The sequence below is a fragment of the Protopterus annectens genome, chromosome 13.part0 (assembly GCF_019279795.1).
Source record: "Protopterus annectens isolate FY-2018-M chromosome 13.part0, PAN1.0, whole genome shotgun sequence".
Taxonomy (NCBI): Eukaryota; Metazoa; Chordata; order Ceratodontiformes; family Protopteridae; genus Protopterus; species Protopterus annectens.
This window is the reverse complement of record NC_056747.1, coordinates 771,013,410-771,031,485: the sequence shown is the minus strand read 5'-3', so window position 1 is coordinate 771,031,485 and position 18,076 is coordinate 771,013,410. Positions and strand designations below refer to the sequence as shown.

The 18,076-nt window shown below is 46.0% G+C and overlaps 1 protein-coding gene across 1 annotated transcript in view; it reads right to left on the bottom strand.

Annotated features, from left to right (window-relative positions):
* CPD (carboxypeptidase D) overlaps positions 1–18,076 on the bottom strand; it is a gene marked incomplete in the record, with an annotated part of 1,229,184 nt that overhangs the window by 497,893 nt on the left and 713,215 nt on the right. Inside the window, 1 exon segment of the mRNA XM_044054477.1 lies at positions 8,918–9,060. Coding sequence (XP_043910412.1) covers positions 8,918–9,060 — 143 coding nt within the window.

Genomic DNA, 18,076 nt, shown 5'->3' with positions numbered 1-18,076 from the left:
CTCACACAGACCTACTAAACCAGCACTGGCAAAAAATACACATAAATACACTAAATCATACTCAGAAGCTCTAAATAAAAACTTTTAGTTATGTACTCACCATAACTTCAGATGTTTGGGATCCATCTCGCCTACATTCTGAATGATGGGTTATGCCAAAGAGCGAAGTCTCTTACTGGCTGAGCTTACCATATCCCAGGATGCACCACTACCAGTCCCCCAGATCTAGTTTGTCCGCATACATGCACACATGCATACCCTGCTTATATAACATCGCCAGATGAAACAAGATAAAACAGTAGAACTCAAAACCGTTCAATCTCTTCTGATCTCCAAGGCAGGGAAGGAGGAGATGGATCCCAAACATCTGAAGTTATGGTGAGTACATAACTAAAAGATGTTATGTGATCCTATCTCGCCTACATTCTGAATGATGGGACAGCGTCCCTAGCACCTGAATCCTGGGTGGCTCACTGGAAAACACTCCTGAGTACCGTGGAACCAAATGAAGCTCGCCTTTAGATGCCACATCCAATTTGTAGTGGGAAATGAAAGTGCGGATTGGACCAAGTAGCCGCAGCACAGATTTCGATATAAGCTTGGAATGAAAAGCTATAGAAGTAGCCATAGCTCTGGTAGAATGAGCCTTGATAGATGTTGTAAGTTGCTTATTCAAGAAGAATAAGCCTGAGTTATGCAATCTCTGATCCATTTTGAGATAGTAGCTTTGTGATGGTTTGGCCCAGTTTATTATCTGAGAAGGACACAAACAACTGGTCTGACTTAGTTGCTGAGTAGTGTCTAAATAGAAGAGTAATTACTTGTGAACATCGAATTTATGAAGACTATATTGTCCTTCATTGGAAATTTTTAGAAAGAAAGTAGCTCTAGAGATTGTTGGAGGCAGAAACTAGAACAGACCTTTGGGACAAAGGATGGATTAGGCCTAAGTGATACTCTATCCTTGTGGAAAATCAAGTACGGTGGCTTAATAGACAGGGCTTGAAGCTCTGAAACTCTTCTTCAAGTAAACTAAGAAGGCAGTTTTCCAAGACAGATATTTTAACTCATGTAGCAGCGCACCAAATCAAGATCCCGGAGGTGCAGGATGAAAATTGGTGGTCTTAATAGGCTCGCACCTTTAATGAAAGTTATAGTCTGCTGCTCATCAAAGGAGGATCCATGGATTCGTGGAATTTAGAGATAGCCGCTAGTTGGACTTTAATAGTTGAGACAGAAGATCCCTGATTAAACAGGGATGTTAAAATCAAGACCTCTGGGACAGGAACAGTGATAGGGTCTAAGCCCTTGAGTTGAGCTCCAGATAGCAAACCTCTTCCACTTACTAAGGTACAATTTGTTAGTGGTAAGATAAATGTGAACAACTTCCGGTCTAGTGTGTGCCTTCTAACTAAAGTCGGAAGTGGAGGAGCCAAGCTGTCAATTTCAAAGATTGAAGGGACTGATGTCAGTCCCGACTGATGGATTAGCAAGTCCGGAATCAGGTCTAAAGTCCACGGATCGTCCACTGCATGCTTCTTCAGGGAAACCATACCTGACGAGGCCAGTACGGGCAATCAGTATCATTGAAGACCCCAGTTGAGAGGCTTTTGAATAACTCTGGGAAGAATTGGAAAGGCATAAAGTAGCCCTGTTGGCCAAGGTTGTGCTAGAGCATCCATGGCTGGTACTCCCTGATGTGGGATCAAGGAGAAGAACCTTTGGCACTTGGTTTAATGGAGTTGCAAATAGGTCGCAGCCCCCATCTCCTGAAAACCTGAGCTGCTACTGTGTGGTTTAGAGACCACTCGTGAGGAGAGAGAATTGTCCTGCTCAATTTGTCTGCCAATATATTTGACTTTCCGGGATGTGGGCTACCAAGAAGCGGTTGGTAGCTACAGCCCATTCCCACACTCTCATGGCCTCTCTGCAAAGGGTCCTTGTTTGTTCAGATACCAAACCACCCACATGTTGTCTGTGTGGATGATGATGCCCTGAGGAAGAAACTTGTGTAAGGCTTGTAGGGATAGAAGTACAGCCCTCATCTCCAACACATTGATGTGGAGAAGAGCTTAGTCTGGAAGCCAGGAGCCCTGAACTATGCCCAGACAATGCCCCCACCCTATCTGGGAGGCATCTGTCGCCAGGGTAACCACTGGAGAGGGAAGAACAAAGGGTTTTGATCCAAATTGGATGTCTGAAGCCACCAGCGAAGGTCCTTTTGCATATATCCGTAATCATGATGTGATGATTGAGGGAAGATCCTGAAAGGACCATTGACAATAGCCACTGAAGAATCCTCATGTGCAATCTTGCCAGAGGGACTAAAAAGAACGTGGCAGACATTGAGCCTAGAACTTGTAGAACCATCCTGGCTGGGGCTTTGGATCTCGAGATCAGAGCTTGAACTTGGCCCTGTAAAGTTTGGATCCTTTGAGTCTATCTCTGCTCCTATGAACTTTTGAGAGGGCAGCAAGACAGACTTTGACCAATTGAATGTAATCCCCAGGGTAACACCCAGGAGATGGTGGCTTTGAGGTTGTCCATTAGTAGATGCCTGGTGGTGGCAGTCAGGAGCCAGTCAGATATGGGGCGAAAAATGGGATGGGTGTAACCTCGGCAATGATCCGGGCACCCATCTGTCCTGAGTGATTGACTCCCAGGCTTTAGGTGCGACACCACTGGCTCCGAGCAGCACAGCCGGGCAATCCCTCATGACGGTGGGAGGCTGAAGAGCCACGAAAGGACTCGCGGTCTCCTGGGACTGAAAAATTTCTCTGCCTCTGGAAGGATTCTTCCTGCTGTTGGGAGAAAACTTACGGGATTTATGGAACCACATTTCCCTCCTTAGCCTTACGGCAGATACAGTTTTCCCTCTTGCTCAGTTTTAACCTTGGGTCCAAACAAGGAGGACCCATCAAAGGAGTTAGAAAGGATAGCCAACTGAGAGCTAAACTGGGCTAGCTGCTCAGGTAGGTTACCCGAGAGGGAATCTGACAGCCCCTTGACCAGATCCCTCTGAAGCCTGGTAAAATGTGCCAAATAATTCAGAGACCTTAAAGTAAAGGCCGCTGAAGTCAGGACCTGTCCATACTCCTAGACTCCTTATTAGGAGGATGGATGGACGTTGAAGCCTCTGCCACATCCTGTTGTTGCCACCACCATGGCATCTACAGCCACGCCTTTAGTCAGGTAGTCCTTCTCGGGGAGCAGACAAAAATTTATTTGGGCGAGACTGGTTCCAGGTATCTGGATGTTCTCTCGACAAACTAAATCCAGAAGGAGACACCCAGGAGGGGGAGGGCTGAGCACCAAAGGCGTTGAGGAGCACTGACTCGTCAGTAGAGGGGGTTTGGATATCCAGCCTCGTTGTTTGAGGATCTCTAAGATGTCTGCAAAGGAGACATCATCCGAGGACTTGAGGACCCCTCTGCATCATCCAGATCAGTGGGGGTTCCTCCAAGACAGCTCAGAAGAACCCTCAGGAGAACCCCACTGGGGTAACCTCAGGCCCCGGGCTCCGCTGACTACGGACAGGGGAACTGCAAAGACCCAGTCTCCACGCCTAGAAGTGCCGGTAAAGCCGGGAGATGGCCTCATGGCGGACCCCAGAATCCTGGGGGGAGGCTCGGCATAGGTCCCAAACATCACCCCGGTCCAGCCAGATGTCCAAACTCAGACCCCCTGAGATCTCCATCGGCTCAACAGCACCTGCCCGACGGAGCCAAGCAGTCGGAGGAGGAATGGCAATGGGTGGGCCAGGTCATCAAGCCAACTGGGTCGGAACCGAAACAAATTTTGGAAGACTGGGGACTGGAACAGTCTTTGAGCACCCTGTCTATATCAGAATCTGACATCCTCAAGACCGAGAGGAAACAGAACGGGTCTCTCCAACAGCCCCAAAGGGCTAGGGGACAGTAACGGCGCCGAGGGAATACACACACCAGTGCCGAGGACTTGCACCGAGGAAGTGTCTGAGCGGGCAACCTTTGTCGGCTCGAGCAGTGGAGCCGACGAAGATGACTCGATGCCCCAGCCATCAAGTCCTTGGGAGAGGCCTGCCTCTGTTTCTTAGCGATCGGATCCGGGACTGGCTTTTTGGCCGGAGAAGGAGAGGATGCCAAAGCTTCTCGGAAGAAGGTTTAATTAATCCTTAAGAATTAATTTATTTTTCCTCTCCTGGACCCTTGAGGAAAAAGCGTGACATACACTACATGATTCCTGTAAATGCTTTCAATACACACATAGCGAGTGATCGTCCGTGATGGACATTTTGAAGCTACATTTTACACATTTTGAAGCCCAAGGCCTGGGATTCTGAGACATTATAGAAATTTTCAAAAGTAACTGAAAGAACACTGGTAATACACCTAGAGTAGGCTTACAGTTATCACTGAATACTCTGAGTTAGTCAAACACAGCACAAACTCTGTAATATAATAATTTCTCCGTTAGTTCTTATTTAAGAAGAGAAATGTAAATGATTCAAAACAGAACAAGTCACCTACAAACAAAAAGACCGGGAAAGGCCTTTCCAGACAAGAGGTACCCTAGTCACTCACAACACAAGAATTCACCAAGTGAATTTTGTCAAACACACAAAAACACAAGAATAGCTGTTAAAACAGCTTTTGTAAAAAGAAGAAAAACCTGACAGAAAAACTAGTGAAATAATCACTACTTAACTCAGCCAGCTCGAGACCACGTCTTCACTTGTTAGCGGCAAACGAGATCTGGGGGACTGGTAGTGGTGCATCCTGGGATATGGTAAGCTCAGCCAGTAAGAGACTTCGCTTTGGCATTCGGAGCCGAGGGATCGGCTCCGAACCCATCATTCAGAATGTAGGCGAGATAGGATCACATAACATCCTGCAAACGCATCAGAGACCTCCAAAGCAGACACCCAAAAAACCTGCTCCTCCAGTCACAAACCAGACAACACATAAAACACAAAATCAATGTGCCACACAATCACAGCCCTTAAGGCGAAATAACATACCCAACACACTAGTAATAGGTGACTGTATAGTCAGGCACATTGACTTCCCACTCACTAGGCTGGACAAGGAGAAGGTTACTGTTAGCTGCCTGTCGGGAGCTAGAATCCGCCACATAACATAAGCACTCAGGTCACTCCAGAACAAATACAAATATGACTCTGTCATTGTTCATGTTGGTTTGAATGACCAGAAACGTACCTCCCTGGACTACATGAAAAGAGACATGGAAGAGCTCTCTGATCATGTAGCCCAGGCGGGTACGACCTTGACCCTGAGTAGCATCCTGCCCTCACCAAGAATGATACCTCAGTATAAAGAAAAAATGATCAATTTCAACAATTGGCTGAGCTTCTGGTGTCATTCAAAGGGGATCCAGTGCCTGTCACCCTGGGACGACATGCTCAACAAGCCGCATTGCTTCGCAAGAGACTGCATGCACCTTTCACCCCTAGGCTTTCGAATACTGGCTAAGGCTCTTGCTGCCCCCATAGTGCCTTTTTAAGGCAAAGCTCAAAGGTCAAACCCACCTCCATAAACAGCACAAATAAAAAAATGAGGGTTATGCTACTCAACGCCAGGAGTTTAAATCTCAAAATGCATGCACTTGAAGCACTCCTCAGTATGGAGAATGTCGACATCTGTCCAGTAACTGAAACTTGGTTCAAGGCTCCAGAGAGCACTCCAGCACTACAACTCGTACCACACATTTCGGCCACAGAACACAGACCGAAACACAAAAGGAGGGGGTGTATCCATATTCATCAAGGATACCTACACCTCCAGGTTAGTGACGCAGCATCACACCTCTGAGATCATCCATGTGCAACTAACACCGGGCAAATCTGCAATGGAAATTGTGGCCTGCTACAGATCATCCTCTATGACCCAGGACCACCACTTTGCCTTTCTGCAGACAATGGAAAACATGATGGTCCTACCGAACACCCTGATATTGGGCGATTTCAATTACCCTACCATTAACTGGGAAAACTACTTGAGTACAAACTCCCAGACTCAGTGCTTCCTGGAATTTATCAACTCAAACGTCCTGGATCAGCTGGTAAACTCCCCTACCAGAGGTGAAAACATATTGGACCTGGTCGTCATCAACATGGGCGACAGCAATACAATCAGTTTTATGGTTCAAAGACTGGGAAGCTGTCTTTGTGATGGATGAGAAATTATATCCTGTATGGGATCCAGAATCCAAGGCGGATACTTGAGATGAGGCCAAAGGAAGGGGAACCACACCTGGTGAGGCTAGAAAGTGGCAATGAGGATCACTAAGCTCTTGGACCTTCTGCTTTCACTAGGACTTCTGGGATCAAGGAAGTGGGGACTATGCATAAAGGAGACCCAGGGGCCAATTGTAGACTGGAGCATCACTTAGTGACTCCCCCTTTGGGGGAATGAGAGCAAAATATTTGTTGCACTTGAAGTTCAGGGGAGAGGCACAAAAGACGCAACATGGCTGGCCCCAGTGGATGAATATCTTGTTTGCTACTGACTGGTTGAGGGACCACTCATGAGGAGTCCGAATGGACCTGCTGAGTTTGTCCACCAGAATGCTGGTTACCTCCAGAATGTGTGTTGCAATCAGAAAACAGTCTGAAGATATCACCCATTCCCAAACTTTCATGGCCTCCCTGCACAATGAGTAAGAACGGGTTCCTCCTTGTTTGTTGATGTACCAGACTACTGACATGTCTGTGAATTGCAATCGTCCCCAGAGGGGAGAACATCCTGAAAGGCTTGCAACGTAGGGATGACTGCTTTCTTCTGTAGAACACTGATATGCAATTTGGTCTCTAAAGGCAACTACATGCCTTGGACCATCTTCCCATGGTAGTACCCCCCCCCCCCAAACTGGGAAGCATCCATGGTCGCTATGGCGGGGGGGGGGCAACCCAGAGACAGGTCCATTTAAATGTATCCACCAGTGCAGATGATTCTTGCAAATCGAAGACAGTTTCATGAGAGCAGATAGTGGGTGCAAAGAATGGACCATTGAATTGCTATTGTCCAATGGTGAACCTTCATTAAAAATGGGTTAGCATAAGTCTTTTTGAAAAGGCATTTATAAGAGTCCAGCACCCTGTAAAACCTGTCTGGTTTTCAAGGGGCTGGGGGTGGAGTGTCTGGGTTCAGGGGAAGAGTCTATAAGATAATCCTCCTACCACCTCCAACAGAGAAGGAATAGCCAAATATTTGTGTTCTGGGAGGACAAGGAACTCCCTAAGCCTCTTTTTACATTGTGAGTATTCCTGTGCTTCCTATTGGAAATGTTTCCTCATGGCATGGAGTGGTTCCCCCAGAGGTGATGTCTTCAGGAGGTGAGGCTGATGGCAGATTCTCTTCAGAATCCGAATCCCCAAAGGAAGGAACGTAGGGTCCCTCCTCAAAGAGAGACCCCTCTTGGTCAGAATCCCCATCTGATTCAGGATGTTCAGAAAAAACGTCACGTGTAGGATTCCTTTTTCTTTTCCTTGAGGAAAACTCCAAAGTGGGTTGCCTAGCACTGACTAATGAGATGAGGTCCCCAGCTAGCCTGACCCGGTCTTGCTGATAACTTGCTCAGTGGAAGCCAGTAGACCCCGGCACAGGACCTGAGGTAGAACCCTTCTTAGAAATAGCTTTAGCCTAGGTACATCTGCCATCTTGATGCCAATCTCTTTGTAAGGCAGATCAGATGCATGCTGACACCTCGAAGGAACATCGCTAGTACAAGATCGCTAGTCAGAAGCAGAGGTCTGAACCCAACTGATGAACTGAAAGCCAAGGCCTCTGTAGAAGTTGAGTGAGCCGACAACATGTCAGACTTGGTAAGGATCTCAACAGAGACCTGCACCACCACCTCAGTTGCAGAAGGGGGCTGAAAATGCTCCTCGTCTTCCTCAGCGATGATGAGCCTTGGGGGACTGGCCGACAGTGAATAGTGGTCATCAGAGGCCCTATTCCTGGGTCTTTTTTCTTAGTCTTTCTTACGTTTAGGGAGCTCAACCTTGGGAAAACCAGTTAATGCCATCGAACAATGCACAGAAGATTGCAAACTAAGATACCTAGCTAAGATTTCAGCCCTATGCCTAACAGTCCTAGAACTGAAACGGGGATGCTGTGATCTAGGCCTAGACAGGTGACAAACAAAAGTATGGAAGTCTTCGTGTGGGATTTTCTTACCACAGCACAGACCATTTTAACCTTATCTGACATGAGTTAAAGCAAGAAAAGAGTTCCTCAATGGGGTTATTTAGCTTTGCAAGACCTCTCCATCTCTGGTGCAGACCGACAACACTGCTTTGGGATCCGACAGCAAGAAAAGACTGATGTAATGGCATTGGTGGACTCCATTTATACCCAAGCGTACTGACATCAGGGAAGGGAGTCTGCCAGTCTTAGGAGGAGGGAGATTTTTACTCTGGTAGTTGGGCCAGCCAAGGGCTTCCACAGCAGGAAATCCCACAAGTTAGGACTGCAACAGTGAAACACAAAGAACACAAAGTTCCTAACGGGATTTTATCAGAGTCTGGAAGCTGTAATCAGCCAATGCAGGCTGCTGAGAAGATTGAACAGAGTCCTACAGCTGGCACTAAAAGACTGAAGAACTGACTTACTGTGACTGAAGTTAGGCTTCCCCTGATGGGGAGAAGGCTTAATCATTCCCTTATCAAACAGAATCAAAGGAGGGGAATTTGAGCTCTGAAACACTGCCACAGTGTGGTTTTGAGCAAATACAGAACCCCACATACCACTGAGGTAGTGTGAATGATGAACATCCATGTTACTGTGGTCAGGTTAGAAAATACAAGGGGTTTTCTGCTTTTAAACTGAAGAGCATACAAGAGAGACTAGAAATGTCTTCTCTCAGATGTAAAGAGTCCATTACATCTGTAAACTGTAGAAATTTGCAACTTACTCACCTGCTTAATGAATTCCAGAAGAGATGCACGATTCTGCTCCCAGTATCTGGGCAGGTCCTTGGCTAGTGGGAACTTAAAACAGCCCAACTCAATGGTCACCTCAAAGCAATTAGTGTTGACATAGTTCCAGTCTTGCATACCACCTGAAGCAGAAAATATAAATGCAGTTAGTTCGGCTCTATTCATCAATACAGTGTTGCTTCCCCAAGAAACACCTTAATTCATAGCATATCATTACCATTACGCTCACAGTTCACTTACTATACTGACTATCACACAAAACAAACTTACAATACTGATATTCTGGAGGCAATCAGATCATTATATGAATTACTTCTATATGATTTGCCATGTTTGTATACATTACATTTTTATTTACCTACATAGCAAATGATCAGAAAATAGTTTTAACATTAACTTATCTTCAGAGCTTTTACAAAATGCAAGCAATGTAATCATGCAAAACCCACAGACAATAAAATAAACTGCACAAGTTGTCTACATATTCTGACTGAATAACCACAGTACAAGCTATGAAAAACATGCCATACACCTTCACAGGGGACAATTATCAGGACACAAGAACCCTGTGACATAAGTATACATTCATCATAGTGGTGATGGTGGTAGGGAGGTTATAGTCAGGATGATGGCAGGGTTACTATGTTCTGCATGGTGTGGTGAAATTCATATTCGATATGGAGGAACACTTTCTCTTTGGGCTGGTGGGGAAGCAAAAAAAAAAAACTGATTTAAAAACTATATACAGACAATCAGTACTTTTTAGCTAATGACTTTACTGACTGTGCACGGAAACCACATATATGAAGCAAAATCTCACAGCTACATACATCCTGTGTAAATTATTTTCCGGTAACTAAGGGTGGTATTCATAGACAAATTGTCACGTATGCAAGGATGCACAAAGTACAGTTTTGTACCTACCATAAATGTAGATGTCCGATAGGTATGCATCTGCAGTCATTACATATGGGTTGTCCTGCCTCAGGCAGCCCTTCGGTTGGCCGGATTCCAAAGTCTGGGTCCGGCGTCGGCTGATGTCGCCCTTTCCCCGACGTCAGAGCGCCTGGGGTATAAAAACGTCAGCCGACGCCATCTTCCTCAGTTTTTCTTGCCCCAGATGCCAGGTGCCCTCTAAGGAAGGCTAAATTTTGGAGATGCAAAAAATTCCAAGCATGCACAGTAATATAAAACAAATACACCATAATAGATAACCCCAGCTAGCTGTAAGAGGGATAAGCACCCAAGAAATACCTCAGAGGGGAAGGAGGGAGGGTAACCCTGACTGCAGATGCATACCTATCGGACATCTACATTTATGGTAGGTACAAAACTGTACTATGTCCTTCAAGGATGCATCTGCAGTCATTACATATGGGTAGAATACCATAGCCAAGCTGGGGGTGGTAGGATCTAAGAAAAGGATGGTGTAGCTAAAATGCCCTGCAGGACTGCCATAGCAAAGCCTGCTCTGGATCTGGAATATAAGGGTAAGTTGTAATGCTTGGAAAATGTATGCACGGAGCTCCATGTAGCAGCTTCTAAAATGTCCTTGGTAGCCACCCCTCTTAAGAAGGCTGTGGAGGTGGCTGTGGCTCTGATGGAATGAGGTCTAATGCCATGAAAAGAATAGCAGAATCGAATGCAATTTCCTATCCATTTTGAAATTGTCTGTTTGGAAATTGCTTTTCCTTGTATACCAGCAGCATATGCTACAAACAGCTGGTCAGTTTTTCTACAAGTCTTAGTTCTGTCCAAGTAATAGCGCAACTGTCTGTGAATGTCCAGTGTATGCAGAAGTTTCTCCCCCTTGTTTTGTGGATTTGGAAAGAAGGTAGGCAGGTTAATAGCTTGGTTCAATGAGACCCTGGATACCACCTTTGGCATGAATGAAGGATTGGTTCTCAGAGAGACTCTGTCCTGATGAAAAATAAGGAATGGTTGTACTGCCATGAGGGCCTGCAATTCAGATACTCTTCTTGCTGAGGTTATGGCCAGAAGGAAGGCAGTCTTCCAAGACAGGAACTGTAGTTCTGAAGATGCTGCTGGTTCAAAGGGAGGTAGCGTTAACTTTTCCAACATGAAGTTAAGGTCCCAAGTAGGCACTGGTGCTTTCCTTGGAGGATTGATGTTTTTAATTCCTCTTAGAAACTGCCTTAGGAGAGGACGAGAGAAGACAGGTGTATCGGTATTGTATTCTGCTGAAATTGCTGAAGCATGAATTTTTATGGAAGAGTAAGAAAGGCCATTGTGGAGCATTTCTGCCAAGTATTCCAGGATATGTGCCATGCTCATCACTGTCGCATCTAAGCCCTTTGCGGTGCTCCAAGTGCGGAATCTTTTCCATTTTGCTGAATATGCCTTTCTTGTGGAAGGCCTGCGAGCTTCCATGATATCCTTCACTCTCTTGGATAGCTTTTCCTGGTGAGGAGTCAAGGTATTCTCCAGGCTGTCAGCTGTAGGGTTTTCAGGCTGGAGTGCAGAGTTTTGTAATTGTGCTGTGTCAGAAGAAGTGGCCATTGTGGTAGAGGCCACGGTTTCTTGCGTGACATGCTCCTTAGCAGTGGGTACCAGTGCTGTCTTGGCCAGTCTGGAGCTATCAGAATCACTTTTGGCTGCTCTGTCCTTATTTTCAGTAAGACCTTGGTCATTAATGGAAGAGGTGGAAATGCATACACTGTTAGAGTGCTCCAGCTGAAAGAGAAAGCGTCCACTTTTCATGCTTGTGGGTGGTATGTCCTTGAGCAGAATTTCTTCAGCTGATGGTTGTAGTGGGAGGCAAAAAGATCTATGTCCGGCCTCCCCCATGATTGTGTTATCTGAAGGAAGATGTCTGGGTGCAGCATCCATTCGTGTGGATCCATGATATTTCTGCTTAGGCTGTCCGCCAGTATATTGTCTTTTCCTGGCACAAACTGGGATTGCAGCTCTATATTGAGTTTTAGGGAAGACTCCCAAAGATTCATTGCTAACCTGCAAAGAGGGTAGGAATGGGTACCTCCTTGCTTGTTTATGTACAACATGACTGTGGTATTGTCTGTCCTTATTAGCAGGTGGCCTTGATGCAGAAAGTGTTTGAAGTCCTCAATTGCATGTATCACTGCCAGCATTTCCTTTTGGTTTATATGCATTTGCAATTCTTTCTGTGACCATAGTCCTTGGATGCATCTGCCCTCCATGTGTGCTCCCCATCCATGGTCTGAAGCGTCTGATGTAATGGTTTGGCTGGTTATTGGTTTGCTGAAGGGCAGGCCCCTGTTCGACAGGCTTGCTTGAGCCCACCACAGAAATTCCTTTTGAAGGCATGGGATGAGTGGTATCAAAGCTTCTAGGCTGTGACTGTGCTGAGACCATAAACTCCTTGGGTACCATTGTAGCTTCCTCATATGCAGCCTTGCTTGTGAATCAGAAGAATGCACGATGCCATGTAACCCAGGGCCTGCAGGATTTTTCTTGCAGTCAGCTGAGCTTGTTTTGTCAGATTTTTGAAGTAATCCGGAAGTTGTCTGTTTTTCTTCCGTGAGAAAAGCCATTTGGGTGGTTGTATCTAGTTCCGCACCCAGGAAAGTTATTCTTTGGGATGGCACCAATCTTGATTTGTGAATGTTGACTGTGTATCCCAAGGCCTGTAGTAGGCGGATGGCATAATTCAAGTGTTTTACCAAAGTTTGTTGGCTGTCCGCTTGTATAAGGCAGTCGTCCAGATATGGGTATATTTGAATCCCCTGAAGTCTGCAGTGTGCAATTACTGATGCCAGGCATTTCGTGAATACTCTGGGCGCAGTAGATAAGCCAAAGGGCAATGCTGAGAATTGATAATGCTCTGAACCTGCAAGAAATCTGAGGTGTCTTCTGCAACTTTGTCTGATAGGGACATGCAGGTATGCCTCCTTGAGGTCCAGAGTTACCAGCCAAGACCCCTTGCCCAGCATGGGAAGGAGTTGCTGTAAGGTCAGCATTTTGAATTTTGGCACAATGAGATAAGTATTCAGTGCGGACAAGTCGAGAATAGGCCTCCATTGTTTTTCTTTTCTTGGGACAAGGAATAGTCTGGAATAAAATCCTTGGCCTTGTTCTGTGATAGGAACCTTTTCTATAGCTTTCATTTGCAATAGATTGGCAATTTGTTTTAAAGCCTCTGCCCTTTGATTCGGTGGCAGGTTTGGCATGCCTTTTCTTTTTGGTAATGTATGAAAGTGGAACCTGTATCCTTTGTCTATTATTTGCGGTGTCCATTTGTCCCTTGTAATACTGTGCCAATTTCTTGAGAATAAAGATAGCTTTCCGCCCAAAGGTGCTTCCAATTGAGTCCTGGTTGGCGGGGTCAAGGTGAAGTCATTGAGTCTGTCCTTGTGCAGCAGTTGTAGGTCCTGCACTACCTCTCTGGTTAGGAGGCTGCCACTGATGTCCTCTGTAGGAGCCTCTAGCTTGCCCTCTACCTCTGGCACGCCTGTTCTTGCCTCTTTGAAATCTCTCTGTGTCTGGAAAGGACCAATTCTTAGAAGGCCAATTTCTGCTGAATCTTGGTGGTTGGACCTGGAGGAAATCTTTGACTGTTTGTACAGATTTAGCCTTTTCCTCAAATTTCTTTAAGACCTCCTGAGCAGTAGAGCCAAATAACTTGCTTTAACATGATCTGGCAGGGTTTGTTCCTTCAGCCAAGCATGCCTACGTATGACTGCACCTGTCATTGCTGACCTACATGAAGCTTCCAATGCATCATAACCACACTGCAAGAAATGGTTGCTAACCTGTTGTGAGTTATGTACTAGATCCTGAAGTGACTTGCGGTCTAATGGTTCAGGAGAAGACAGTTTTTTATGCAATTCATCCAACAAATACTCTTGGTACTGTATCATATGGAATTGACAATTTAATGCCCTCATAGAAAGAGTGGAAGTAGTATACACTTTTTTACCCCATCTCTCTAAAGCCCTGGACTCCCTTTCAGAGGGGAGTGGATTTTTAGTAGTGGCAGTTGTAACCCCTTTAGGGCCCTGGGAAATAGTTTCTGGGTCAGCAGAGTGGGCCTTGTAAAGGAAATGATGCGAGTCCGGGACCCTGTAGTACCGGTCGGGTTTGACAGGATCCAGAGGAAGGGAGTCAGGGGTAATGCTAGACTCAGAATACACATCAATGACATTTAAAACAGGAGGGATAGCCAAAGGTCTATGCTGAGGTAAATGCAAAAAGGTCCTTAATCTCTTCCTGGAATCGGAGAATTCCTGGCCCTGCCATTGGAAATGCTCTCTCATGGAGTGAAGGGTCTCCCCAAAGGACAGCTCTTCAGGAGGGGAGGCCGAGGGAATAGATTCCTCTGCATCAGAATCCTCGTAGGCCGTAAAAGCCTCCTCCTGGTAGTTTGATAGAGCAGAGCCATCAGAGGCCTCATTAGAGGACTGGGGATCAGTGGGCTCAACCCTGGGCCTTTTGCCTAAAAGAGGTTGAGAGCCCCTGTCCGGATGCGGTTGAGAGCCCCTAATTAGAGAAATAAGGTCCTCAGCCAAGCTTAAAATCTGTGAACCTGTAGTGGATCCCTGAGGAATAGCCTTGGGAGGCAGAGATTTTGGCTGCTTAGCAGCTTTAGCTCTTGTGAATGCTTTTATGGACATGGATGCAGGAGGCCTAGCTGCTCCACGAGCTGGAGTAATTTTGTCTAGGGGAATGGTGTCGGATGTTTCCTGAACTCCGGTTTCTGAGGGAGATTCTAAAACCGGCTCAGAAGAGGCCTCCGGGGCCAAGGTTGTCGGTAGTGCGGTTTCCACAGTCGGAAGTACCAAGGACTCTGTTTCAGCCGGGACCGAGACACTCGCGGTAGGCCTAGGTGTGGTTTCAGCCGAAACCACGGACTGTGTGTGTCGGTCCTTATCCTTCCGTTTTTTGGTTAAATGAGAAGTCGGAGTCTCCGACGGCATATTATAACAGTAGCTAGTCCCAAAAAATTCCTCTGCAAACTCCGACCGACGCCTAAGAGTGCGTCGATTGAAGGAGGCACAGGCAGTACAGGCCGAGACGTCGTGGTCTGGGCCTAGGCAGGGGAGGCAGTAAGAATGGAAATCCTTATGAGGTATTTGTTTCCCACAAGTTAAGCAATTATTAACTTTAAGCGTTTGATCTGGCATCGGCTGAGGCAAGAAAGAGTCCCCAACGGGGTACTTAGCTTTTGAAGTCTTCGGTAGCTGAAGTTACAGGAGCTGGCCGACCGGCACTTGCGAACTGCTTCTGCTTCGGGCACCATGTGGCAAGAAAGACTGAGGAAGATGGCGTCGGATGACATTTTTATACCCCAGGCGCTCTGACGTCGGGGAAAGGGTGACATCAGCCGACGCCGGACCCAGACTTTGGAATCCGGCCGACCGAAGAGCTGCCTGAGGCAGGACAACCCATATGTAATGACTGCAGATGCATCCTTGAAGGACATCTGGCTTTGCGTACATGGCAGTATTTTATATCTGTTAACTGGGAAAGTCCGGCTGGACACGTGGATTTCCTATAAAAGGGCCTCATTGAGACAGATGCCTGGTGTCAAAGCCATGGCCTCAAGTTAAATGCCAAAAAGTGCATTGTCATCCTCTTTGGTAAAAACTCTGTACCCATGAACTACAACATAGGCGGTAGTATACTTAACACCGAATGTGTGATAAGAGACCTGGAACACAGGTGGACAGTAGTCTCTCCTTTGATAATCACATTGCCACAGTAGTCAGGAAATCACAAAAGGTTTCTCATCCAGAAAAAAAAAAAGGAGGTCATTGTTGCCCTCTACTCATCACTCATTAGACCCATTATAGAGTAAAGCGCCCCTTTTGGTATGCACCTCACAAGACATCTACAACAACTGGAAATGCCACAGAAATACCTCACAAAGAGGATTACCAGCCTCAAACAGATGCCCTACGCAGACCATCTCTAAAATCTCCAGCTTTACTCTGTCGCATATTGCCTACTCAGAGGTGATCTCTGCCTAACATACAAAGCTATGTCAAACCCAGAGCTGTTGGACATGCTCTACTTAAAGAAACCCCAATCCCTCTGAGCTACACGCTCTAGGGGCCTAAACCTTGTCACCACAATAAACAGAACATGCCGGAGGGATAGATTCCTGTCTCAGAGACTTCCCATACTCTGGAATAAACTACCTATCTATATCAAACAAAGCTCCTCATTAGAACTCTTCACGAAAAATCTTGATTGGATGGGAAATAGGAAATTCACCCCGGGGATCACTTCTGTGGCTCTGCTCGACAGTGGCACAGGAAAATAATTTTCTTGGGTGGCAAAAGCCAGGGTACCTTTTTGGCTGGGCTTGTATAGGCCCCTAGGGCCAATAGCCTAGTACCTACCTATGTCCTTTTTCAGCGGAGGCCCGGGGAGAAAAACTCCACATCATCATCATCATCTTCTTTTTCCCATTTACATGGGGTCGGGGTATCGTATTTAACTGTCGCCAACTCTCGATTCAGTGCCACTCTCGTGCCTTCTTCAACACTCATGCCCGACTGTCGCAGATCTTCTTTCACACAATCCATCCACCTCTTTGCTGGACGCCCTTGCTTCCTCTTACCTTCTTCCTGTCTGTCCCAAATCTCCCTCACCAGATTGTCTTCCGCTTTTCTACACATGTGCCCATACCATCGTAATCTGTTTTCTTTGATCTTTTCTGCAACTGGAGCTACTTTGGCTTCTGCTCTTATGTCCTCATTTCTCCGCCTGTCCCACAGTGTGCATCCTACCACCTTTCTCAGGCACTTCATTTCCATCACCTCTAGCTTCTTCAACTGTTCTGCCTTTACTGCCCAGGTTTCTGTACCATACAGTAGTACTGGTCGCACCACTGTCTTGTACACCTTACTTTTCAGCTTCTTTGGCATTCTTTTGTCATATACTACACCTGATACTCTATGCCAGTTGGCTGCAGCCCCTCTGATTCTAGCTTTGACCTCTTCATTCAGACTACCCTTCTCCTCAACCACCCCTCCCAGATACGTGAAGCTGTTTACCTGTTCCACAATCTTCCCATCTATCTCTATTCTCAGCTTCTGATTTCCCCAATCTGCTGCCATTACCACTGTCTTATCTGTGCTTAATTTCATCCCATGTGCCTTCAGATTTGCATTCCATTCTCCTATCCTTTGCTGAAGTTCTAGATCAGAGTCTGCCTGTACTGCCACATCGTCTGCATACAGCAGCTTTGTTGCTCTGACCCCTCCAACCTGTTTGCTGATGTAGTCCATTACCAGTATGCTTTCTCCAAGTCTATGAAAGCCCAGTTTGACTCTCTCCTCTTCTCTAGTTTCTTCTCAAGTATCTGTCTCAATGCAAACATCGGGTCAATTGTGCTGCATCCTGATCTGAATCCGAACTGTTCATCTCCCATCTTACATTCTACTATTTTGCGTATCAGTTTATCAATCACCCTCTCCAGAACTTTCATGCAATGTGGTAGGAGTTTGATGCCTCTGTACTGTCCACTGTTGTGGATGTCCCCTTTATTCTTGTACAATGGCACAGGTATGCTTATTCTCCAGTCATCTGGAATACGCCTTTCTCTCCACACTGCAATTAGTACCCTCAGGAGCCATTTTTCCCCTAGCTCACCCAGCATCTTTATCATATCTGCTGTGACCTCATCTGAGCCTGCTGCTTTCCCTGACTTCATTTTCCTTAGTGCTGCTCTTACTTCTTCTAAGCTGGGCTCCTCTTCTACGCTCATTGTAGGCTGTTTCTGGGGCAGTACCACTTCTGTGGAGTTTTCTTCATTCAGAAGCACCACATACAGAGTAAAATATTACACTACACACTTGATATACAGTTGGATTACACACAATCATATGCAACATCCATACATTTTATGCCTATTAATACTATTGAAAAATAATATTTACAAAGAAAGAGTTTAAACATCAAGCACTTCAGAATAATTGGGTTATATATACATTATATTATTGCAGGTAGGATGAAATGTGTGTTAATGATATAGTCTATAAAAAGAGTTCTGAGTAGAGGGGATAGGTATATTTAAGGAAGTAATGAGTTGGGGGTGGAGGGGTTGGTAGAGAGCAGTAGGCGACAAACATTTACAGTTAGGGTACGCAGGAAAGTTGCAGACATGCAGAGGATGAAGACAGTGATGCCAAG